This window comes from Schistocerca nitens, chromosome 3, assembly GCF_023898315.1.
Source record: "Schistocerca nitens isolate TAMUIC-IGC-003100 chromosome 3, iqSchNite1.1, whole genome shotgun sequence".
Lineage (NCBI taxonomy): Eukaryota > Metazoa > Arthropoda > Insecta > Orthoptera > Acrididae > Schistocerca > Schistocerca nitens.
This window is the reverse complement of record NC_064616.1, coordinates 547,457,759-547,468,604: the sequence shown is the minus strand read 5'-3', so window position 1 is coordinate 547,468,604 and position 10,846 is coordinate 547,457,759. Positions and strand designations below refer to the sequence as shown.

At 40.6% G+C, this 10,846-nt stretch overlaps 1 protein-coding gene across 1 annotated transcript; it reads right to left on the bottom strand.

Moving 5' to 3' along the window:
- Positions 1-239: 239 nt before the first annotated feature.
- LOC126249327 (uncharacterized) lies at positions 240-8,918 on the bottom strand. The gene is made up of 3 exons (XM_049950982.1): positions 8,872-8,918; positions 4,458-4,551; positions 240-672 (listed from the first exon to the last, which is right to left on the bottom strand). Exons 1-3 carry the CDS (start codon positions 8,912-8,914, stop codon positions 240-242), a joined length of 570 nt encoding a protein of 189 aa, XP_049806939.1. The 5' UTR covers positions 8,915-8,918.
- Positions 8,919-10,846: the final 1,928 nt, after the last annotated feature.

The window sequence follows — 10,846 nt, the reverse complement described above, 5'->3', positions numbered from 1 at the left end:
GGAGAATGAAGAAAAAAGATTCTCTGTCTAGTCGCATTTTGAGTCTCATTCCATAATTAACTTATATTGTAAGAATTACATTACTTACGATAGTACTTAGTGAATCATGTTTACGACTAGCATATTCATCTCTTTGTTATGAGGATTCATTGTAACTCTCGGAGCAGAAAGAACAGTTGAATCGTCATGTGTAATAACAATGGAAGTCAGTGAAAAGATTATTACACTGCCTTCTTAATTTATGGCCCGAAGTAGTACAGATTCTGGGTATCTCTTGCAAGCAGGTCCTGAAATTTCAGTGGACGTGGTTGTAGTTCGCGATTAAGCCCGGAGCGGTTCTGTTGTATATAGCGCAGTAAGTATTTCATCCCTCTTACTAAGTGGAAGAATAGAAAGACGCACAGGGCACATACGATAATGCCGCAAGTTACTTTGCGGATAAATAGATATCTAGAAGAGTGTTCACGTTTATCAATTTCATATCGATTAGTTGTTGCTGAGGCTGGCCAAGACGCGTTTTCGACGCTTCTTCTGGCGGTGACGTTGGCGTAGCCCGGCAGCTGTAGTGTCGGGGTGTCATACTTCTCCACCAAGCGTAAGGCGCCGGAGGGCTGCACCACTGCCTCTGGCGCCGTTATCGATGTGTCATCCGGGTTCCGTGCGGGTACATCCCTATAGCAAAATTTAAAACACAATTTGACAATAACCTTTAGTCCGCATACTGGATACGTTTTTATAGGCGATGGTTGCGGAATATGGTAGAGGCATGGTGGGGCACACGAACGGTTGTTACTGATTGAAGATATGGTCTAAAATGGCTGGGTCGGTCGGGGCCTATAATTTGGCCCCTAAGATCAGATGACTTCAATACTCTGGACTTTTCTGTATCGTGTTACCTCAAATATGACGTGTACCCCACTCCCCTGCGTAAGGCTGAAGAACTGGAGAAAATTTGTAGTCTTAAAAAGCTTTAAGAAATGATTAGGGAGTGTTTGAAAATATTCGTAACTTATTGCAGAGACCAGTGCACTACTGCATCCAAATGCGAGACAATCGTTGAAATATCTCCTTTAATAGGTATGATTTCACAGTAAACCGTAAAAACTGAAGTAATATTGTGTTTTCCGTTAAGCTTGGCCGTGGGTGAAATACATGGAGATGACAAAAGTCATGGTTTAATGATATGCACTTATAGAGATTGCTGTGGTATCGCGGACACGTAGTGTAAAACGACACTGTGTTGGCGAATCCATCAGTTGTACGCAGGTGATTCACGTGAACAGGTTTCTGACGTGATTATGGCCGCACGTCTGGAATTTGCTATGTAGCAGACGAACGACGCGTGAGCCTTCGATAACAGCACGACATCGCCTGCAGCGACTCTCCTGGGCTCGTGACCGTATCCATTTGGCCCTAAATGACGGGAAAACTGTGATCTGTGCACATGAGTCTCCATTTCAGTAGGTAACACCTGATGGTACGGCTGGAGTGTGGCACAGTCCCCTAGAAGCTATCGACCCAAGTTGTTAACAAAATACTGTGCAAGCTTGTGGTGGCTCCAGAATGGTGTGGGATGTGTTTACACAAAACCAGTCATTGACTGCAAATTTTTATGTCTGGTTACTTAGAGACCATTTGCAGCCATTCATGGATTTAATATTCCCAAACAACGATGGAAGTTTCTCAGTTGACAATGCGTCGTTTCACCGGGCCTCTACTGTTCATAATTTGTTTTAAGGACATTCCGTACAAATGGAGGGAATGATTTTGCCACGCAGATCGCCCGATATGAATTCCATAGAGGATTTATGGGACATAATCGAGAGGTCAGTCAAGTGCACTGAGTACGGCACGAGCAACACTTCCGCTACTGTGGGCGGCAATAGAGGTAGCACGGCTCAGCATAACTGCACCGGATTTTCCGCGACATATTGAGTTAATGCGACGTCAAGTTGCTTCGTTACGCCAGGAAAAAGTAATTCCAATCCCACGACTTTTGTCACGTCAGTCTATAAGCCCAATTAGATTGAGACATGATCGAAAAGTTTACGTTTCAAGGAAATTTGTAGTAACTAGGATAACATTTTGTACTGAAATAAGACGCTGTCTGTAACCACAGATTCGGAATTACTTCGCAAAGGTTCCTTTGCAGACCAGTCTTTACTGGGACAGTCACGCATCTGTTACCATGTACTTTCATTGTGTCAGTCTTCACTACTAATTATGATGCATCATATACACTGAAAGGAAGATTGGTAAAATACATGATTAGTTGAACTGTCTGCATCCCTATTTTCAAATGGTTCAAATGGCTCTGAGCACTATGGGACTCAACTGCTGAGGTCATTAGTCCCCTAGAACTTAGAACTAGTTAAACCTAACTAACCTAAGGACATCACAAACATCCATGCCCGAGGCAGGATTCGAACCTGCGACCGTAGCGGTCTTGCGGTTCCAGACTGCAGCGCCTTTAACCGCACGGCCACTTCGGCCGGCTTCCCTATTTTCATACAGATGATATATTCGGGGGACGTGTATTTAACATCCCATTATGATCAACCACAATTAGGTATTTCATGATTTCTCTCATTTTTACTTTAAAAAATCTCGAAAGTTTTCCTGCCATATCCTTGTCGAGTGTGATCGTTATCCATTTATAATGATCTATAGTGATCTGTGTTATCCTTCAATGAATCCAACTTTGGCACAGAAAGGGGTGAATATCGAGCTATAAAACTCTTTTCGTCAATTTACCCATGGAAATAAGATGTTTCATAGACAGAAAATATATCTGCAAATGTAGATTACAGAACCAACTGATTAACAGGTGCTCCTGTATCTTAGAACAAAACTTGGAAAAAAAATTAGTCATTTATACATGAAATACCCGTAAGTGATCACCATGAAGCTATATAGTTTTTTTATTTGCATTCTACGTTTATTCAGTAGCCACGTTCCACATCATAGCATTTATCGTGAATATACCTCCATGCATCTATCGTAATGTGTTCCAGATGTCTGTGAACACCGCCTACTCTTATTTCCATGTGAGATCTGTGGATGTCTACTGAGAGAATTTCTAGAACTAACTTGAAATAATGAATATAGGAAAATATTGCATCCTCATACATATCACTACAATAGGGGTCGCGAAGGTAAGATTACAATAATAACAGCATGCACAGAGACAGTTAAGCATTCATTGTCCCCATGATCCCCACGTTAATGCAATAGGAGAAATTCATAATATTTAGTAGAATGGGACCTACACTCTGCCATGCGTTTCACACCAATTTTGCAGAGCACAGATATACATGGCGTCCCAGAAATGTTACGATAAACGTCGAGAGGTTGTAGAGGCTGTCTTGAGAAACAAATCGAGGGTAGGAACGCGTGTTTAGAAACGCTACCCAACGACGCTACAAATCTAGGATGCAACAGGCATCAGAACCTGCTACTAGGCCACCCCTTTGACAGCAAACGTGACTTTGTATGCTGACGCAGTGGAGGCAGAACTTCTTCCGATGTTGTTTGTTGTTCACTGATCGCGACTGATTGCCACGATCGTAGTGGTGAGGATGGAGCTAGCTGCTGCGTTGAAATGAATGGGATACTCTGTCGCCATGATGATGACGGTTTCGGACATGGGATACCATCCGGTGGTACCTTCTAAAACCTCCAATGTTTTCCGGTATACATGGGGAAAATAAACTGGAAAAGTGGCATCTGCCAAGGCAGCAGAGCAGCGCATTCATAGGAAACAAGACCTCTCTACGCAGCAGCTGGCTCCATCTTCTATACTGGTGATCGTGGCGATGAGTTGAGATCACTAAATAACAAACAGCATTGCGAGACCTCCCGCCTATAGTCTATCAGTATAAAGTCACGTCTGTTGCAGAAGGGGTGGCATTGTGACAGGAGCCGGTGCCTGCTACTTTGAGGCTCTGTAGCTTCGTTAGATGACACTTCCGGACACGGGTTTCTATCCTAGATTTGTTCCTCAAGGTAGCCTCTACAACCTCTCTAAGATTTTCGCAAAAATTTCTGGGACGCCCTGTAGACGTAGATCAACACTACGATCACTTGAACTCGTTATTAGGGGGAAAGGATGTGCGATACGATACTACAGATTTGTACCTAGTTCACTTTGTCACTAGTGTACGTTACTGAGGTGTTATACGACACCGAATATTGTCCTTAATCGTTGGAAAAACTCGTTGGGTTCCTACTATTTATACGGATTCTTCCGAATCGCTAAAATAGACAATGTGTCTTCGTTAACAATTGATGCTGAAAGTAATTGTACTATCTAGGAATTGAAAAAAATAGCATATCACCTCCCTTGTGCCCAAGGGTAAACTTTCACACAAAACATATGACGGCACTTTGGATACATGGTTCGCCTGAATGAAAGTCAGGTTTGGGTCACTGACAGGTGTTATCATGATGATACTCACGTTAGAAACTCATCTGCAAAATGGCCACCTGGGAAGTCATTAGAAAAAGGAGCAGTATCTTCAACGATAGGGCGTTGTTCCGTTTCATGCAGTGCTGGAAACAAAACAGAAAATACTCATCAGCAATTTACCGCACTATTATATACTGCTCATTAATAGAGCTACCTTTGTAGAAAGAAATTTAGCTTTACCTGATTTTTCTTTGATATTATACTTATCTACTGAACAGCAGTCGTATTCATTATGTGCAATCATTTACTATCAAAGAAGTAATCCGTAACGCTGGGAAAAAATTACAGTAGGCTTTACTTTAAATATCTGAGAAAATTATCTTGACATGTACATTAATGGAGGATGGCACATACTTCCATAGTGTCAGCTGATGTACTGTTAAATATTTTACCCTCAAATAATCCTGTGGAGCAAACTGCTCTAAACATAGACTACAGCTCCTACTCTTTGCTAATCGCATCCTGGCATCTAGCTATCTGTTAGCCCCACTCAATACAGTCGATGACGATGTTGTCTAACATTTTCGGCGACTTCAATCTGTGTCTATATAAGGGGTCATTGAGAGTGGTGGTGAAGATAAACGTCAGGAACGCATCGTGGATATCAGCTGTGTATATTATGTGGCAATTTCATGTCCGAAGATAGAGGGATGCATTGTAATAGGTGGGGGACAATTAGAATATTTGTTGTGATTCACTCCTACTAAACAGGTCTACCACACTACTGGTCATTGCATTGCACGAACAAGTACGATCTGTAGTACTGTTTTTTCAGCGTTTTTGTGTAATTATCCAATGAAGCAAACACTTTTCGTCGTAATTTATATTTATTACTCACCTTGATGTGAGCATAATATCTCAAAGTTCCTACACGCATTTCAGACATACTCTTACGTTGCTATGTAGGAAGTCATGCGAGAGATAATTCGTACAGTGCTCACTATTTAGAACAGTGAGTTTATTTGAAATCAGAGTAACAAATGGAAAGAAGATCTTCAGAGAAAAACTAAGTCTACCATGAAACGCTGAACTAAAAGTTTCGATATGTTTTTAAAATAGGTTAAATTACCTCTGAGCTGTAAATGGAAAAAAGCGTTTTGTTTTTTATTTCATTAAAATATATGGAATCTCCTGAAGATTTTGATATATAAGAGACAGTAAAAAAAGACAGATGTTAAAAGTAATTACACTTTGGGCCCACCCACACGTACGCTGCCGAAGTTTCGCTGGGGAGCCCTTGCACATCCTCCGTACAGTCACTATCTCTCCCCATGCGATATCGATGTTTTTGGAGCCCTGCCGATTTGCTTCGGACGAAGATATACACGCCTTGACACAGTCATGGTTCCATATACAACCGTAAAAGATTTTCCATGAAGCCATTGACTGTGATGTCTCGCAGCCGGTTCAATGTATCAACATGTATGACGATTACTTTTGAAATTATAACAGTGAATTACTTTTTCCCATCGGTATCTTTTTCGTTTTCATTTATATTATCTACTAGGGTCAACAGTTTAAATTGGTTTTATCCTCTTTGTGTTATATATTTACATTGTAAACTTGCCTTCTCCCAATTACATTGACTCCTTCGACGGGTCATGTTTTGGTAAATATTTACTCTAGAAGACTGTGCATGGGTTTCATTACTTTGTAGCTAACAGCTTGCACATCGTAGCTTTTTGTTCTTGACGTTACATTGTCGTAAATGCCAAATGCTGAGTCTACGAAATAGTCATTAAACATTCCAAACAGATAACGGGACTTGGAAAGCGTTGTGGTTCAAATGGTACGACCTGCGATGTATTATGCACCTACAGTGTCTGATCAAGAGTATCCGAATTAGTGAACATTAATACGGGGTAATTCGACCGTTTGCCTTTATGATGGCTTCAACTATGCCACGGACACTTTCAGCGAGGGGACTACGTTAATTCTGAGGACTGGCAGCCCGTTCTTCCTCAAGAGTCGAAACCAGAGAACGTAGTGATACGGAACATTGGGGTGTTCTGTTGGGTTCAGGATGGCATTCTGGGCAGGCCATCAACTACAGGAATATTATTGTCCTCAACAATAACCTCACAGGTGGTGCTTTATGTCAGCGTGCATTTTCATGCTGATACAAGCAATCATGGTCTCCGAACTCTTTGTCTACAGTACGCAGTATGTACTGCTGTAAATTGTGACCATCTGTTGTGCATTTAGTATTGTCTTGAGTGCAACAAGGGGACAACATCCTAACCGTAGAGAACACCACTACACTGTAACACCACCTCCTCTGTACTTCGCCATTGTCACTATACATGATGAATGGTAACGTTCACCAGACATCAGCCAAACACAAACAGTTCCATTGGAATGCCGTAGGAGATGTTGTGTTTTATTACTCCAAATAGCTGATTTCAATCATCCACTGTCCTGTGGCGTCGCTCGCAACATCACCTCAAGCGTCGTTTGGCACGTACTACAGATAAGTAACCCCATTGTACCCCACTATACCTCATTATTGTTAATTCTCTACTCACAGACACTGCTCTAGATGGACTGATGAAACACTGTGAACGTCACGAATGATTCATTCCACTGATTTCATGCGTTCCTCACAATCATCCTCCGCAATGCTCGATGGTCCGTGTTCGTCAGCACATGAGGTCTACCTGGGCTTGGTTAAGCTCTGATCGTTTCTTTGTGTTTCTGTTTCACAGTCAATGGGTCAACAATGGACTTGGTGAGCCATAGAAGTGTTGAAATGACCCTAATGGATTTGTTAGTCAGGTGACATCGAATGACTAGTCCACGTTCGAAGGCATTGAGTTACCCTGAGCAGCTCATTCCGCTGTTCCTGCCTCTCTACTGACAACACAATACTTCTGCCTCCTTTTACACTGGCGAGTCCGCCTCCCGTGATATCTAGTGATTAATTCCGCCTTACATACAGCTGTCCGGATACTTTTTATCGGACAGTGTATGAATACAGCACGAGTCGTCAGTGCAAATGCACGAAAAGAGGATTAGCTCCAAGAATATACTCAGCTTTCAATGGATATCGGCGCTGCATGACTGAAAAAGTGGACGAGTGCCAGTACAGAGGATATCAAGGACCACCTGCAATAGTTTTGGGCCACCTTGCCTCAGAAGATGATACAACGGATTTATGAAACCCTTCTCAACTGAATCAAAGTGTGGATCCGGACCTGAAAGGGTGTAGCATCGTGCCGATATGTGGCCTCATACTGCCAAGTTCTTTCTGAATTTCACTCGATACTTCAATCGCCGAAATAAAATCACAACGCTATCAACCCGTGAGGTTTTATTTAGTTTGCTCCTCCCATTCTGCACGCTAAACTTTTTGTTCTCAGGCAGTGAATTTCCGTTTCTCCGTCGTGCAAGGTCTGACTGATTCGCATGCGCATATCCGGAAGCTACAATATTGTGCATATAAGATGATTTCAAACGACCGGCAGTGGAATCGCGTTCAGGAGAAACTGAATTCAAATTTCCGTCCTCTCACGCATTTGAATTTTCCATGGTGTCCTGAAATCATTACAGACGAATAATAGGATGGTTTGTTTGAGAAGGCCACATATTATTTCTTGGGGCAGCAATGTCCAATCTAACTTTGTGCCTTGTAGATTGGACAGTGAATCCTGAGCTGCCTTTCTTCAGTCGATCACATTGCAAAATTATAAAGTTAAATGACTCGTGAATATATCGAATGTATGATAACAGTGAAATAAAAACTGCGCTATAGTTACACAGTGCTACTGAACAGTTATTCTCTGAAGTTTAATATCTACAATTGTGGAGAGGTGTATCCCAGTGCAGGTATAACGTTCAGTACCTTTATCCTACAAGCATGGAAGAAATTAAGTATTTACTGGCACATGATCTTACCACATTGAAAGCATAGTCTCAAATATATTTCACTTATGGTGCCAGAAAGGAAAGAGTCCACAAAGAGGTGGTTGGTTCATAATCAGTTGTTCAAGTTTAAGCCCTCATGACACTAGTTGGAGGGTTTTATCTTTTCTTACAATATTACTCTGTCGAGGGATACGCTTTGGTGGAATGGTTGAGACCGACTTCAACATCATGATTATTTTTGTAAGATACGAAATATGTGAGAGAATTTAACGCATCTTCTACGTCAATGTCATTTGCATTAGAGCACTAGCTGCTGTATACAGGAATTTGGAAGGATACATATGGCGCCCTCGTTGGTGCTACTATCTCAGCTTTAATCGGCAGAGATATGGAGTCATACAAGGATCCAAATCTGAATTCAAATTGATTACAATATAACTTATGAAACGGGACTTAAAAGTTAGTATCAAAATCAAGAACGGCGAAAATCAAGTATTTAAAAATGGGAACGATATTTGTGCTGTTGTAAAGAGACTTACCGGTGAAAAAAAGGAATGCTACGACCCAGTGTGAAGCGTCCATTTTAGCTGAGAATTCGTTTGCTACGTTAACGTATGCACTGTAGGGCAACTGACAACAGACTGAGCTTTACTCTCTGCATTCACTGCCTGATGGACAGCATCTGACTCACTGGTGATTTGCCGCAACTTCCGTTGTGGAGGGCAGTAGTCCGCATTCCAAAGTTTATCACCCGCTTCCCCGCTATTATTATCGTGACTCACGAAGCGAAATACACATAACAGTTAATCAAGTGCGTAAGAACTCGGCTGAATTGATTTAATGTTATATTTTTAATCGAGTTTATTAAATCTAAAACAAAGAAATATCAGACTGTCTACATAACTTTCTTCCATTTCAGCTGGTCCCATTTTCCCAAATTCACTATATAAATATTTTTCTTTACGCTTACCTATGTTTACACACAGTGTATCCATGGCTATATGTTGAAGCTCTAAACATTTCGCAGCCAGTCACTAAATTGTAGTGCATACTTATTATAACATATTTCAAAGCCTTGGCCAATGATCGGCTGAAAATTTGGGTATCTAGTTGAGTAGCATTGCTGTCAGTACACCAGAGATGTCAAAAATTCTAAAAAATTGTGAATTTTATTTACCATTCGTCAGTAATAGTACCAATTAGCAGTTTTACGAAACCATGTGAAACATTACTAACAACTATCAACAATTCATGTGATATCAAGGCAACGTAAATTTTTGCTTTTAGCATTACTCTCTGCAGAGTTCTAAGACTGCATCTGTTGGTGGATGTGTTTCCAAATAAAATTCATATTGTAGAACGCTGAACCATGCAATAATGATTACAGACATAAATCTTAACAGTACAGTAATTTATCTCTGTAGCAAGACAGATAGTGGATGGTGTTAAAATAGGAGGAGGAAATGTAAAAAACCAAACAGACATCGAGTACCATATTGTATCATTTAATTTCCTAGTTTAATACCAGGTAGCGCTAAGCCATAAGAAACATGGAGATCGAAAGTTTCTTCCGAGCTAAAAATAAAATAGGAAAGAATCTACCAAATATAGTTAATAAATAAAATAAACAAAAGTATACTGGTGTCTACAAAATGCGATCTATAAGATACGTATGGCTGGCAGTAGAAAAAAAAAAAAAAAAAGGACAACAGAGCAGTCCACGTGACACTGAGGCTTTCAGTTCTGTTATTCCTGATTCAATTAACTCATTGTCGTGTGTACGTTACAAATGAACAAAATCCTTACAGGAAATGTTAGAAATTACTCTGGATTAGTTGTGTATTCTCCTGTTCGTAAGTTCGTTTGTTATAGGACCAACAGATACTTCTCCATAAGTGTCTGTGTTTTATCAAAAATGAATACAGATACCACATAAATCGAACAATTAAAGGAAACTTATCTTGCAGTTGAGAATCTGTATTTTCTCACTTCTTGGTAATAGTTACTCTCACTCGGACTTCACTGAAAGTAAATTCGTTATTAATTTCCGGAATTTGAGAACAAAACGAACTTCACATTAATACCGTAAAATTATTCTCGCAAATCATAACCACACTGTTATTTCTTCGGTGTGTTCGAAGGGATACGAAATTTCTTTTCCAACATAACACCACTGACCGTAAACTATACAACTATTAGTTCATTTATACAACGGTTTTGTTGATGAAGCACAGACGTATTCTTATTTGTTGTTTATTGAGGTAGCAAAGGTCGGTCGTGTGTTGATAATCCGCTAGTAGTATAGCTAGTAGTGCAGGGTCGAGGTAGATGGGTAATTCGCTTTAGAATGGCGGAAAACTCAAGTAATAATACAACTAGGCCAGTATGGCAACGTTCTCAGATTTCTCCCCTCTCCCCACATCTGTCTGGCATCATATGCCAGTTGTACTATGGATAAACTGGTAATTAAAAAAAAAAGTCGGGATATCCATTATCATCATCTTGAGGGTAACC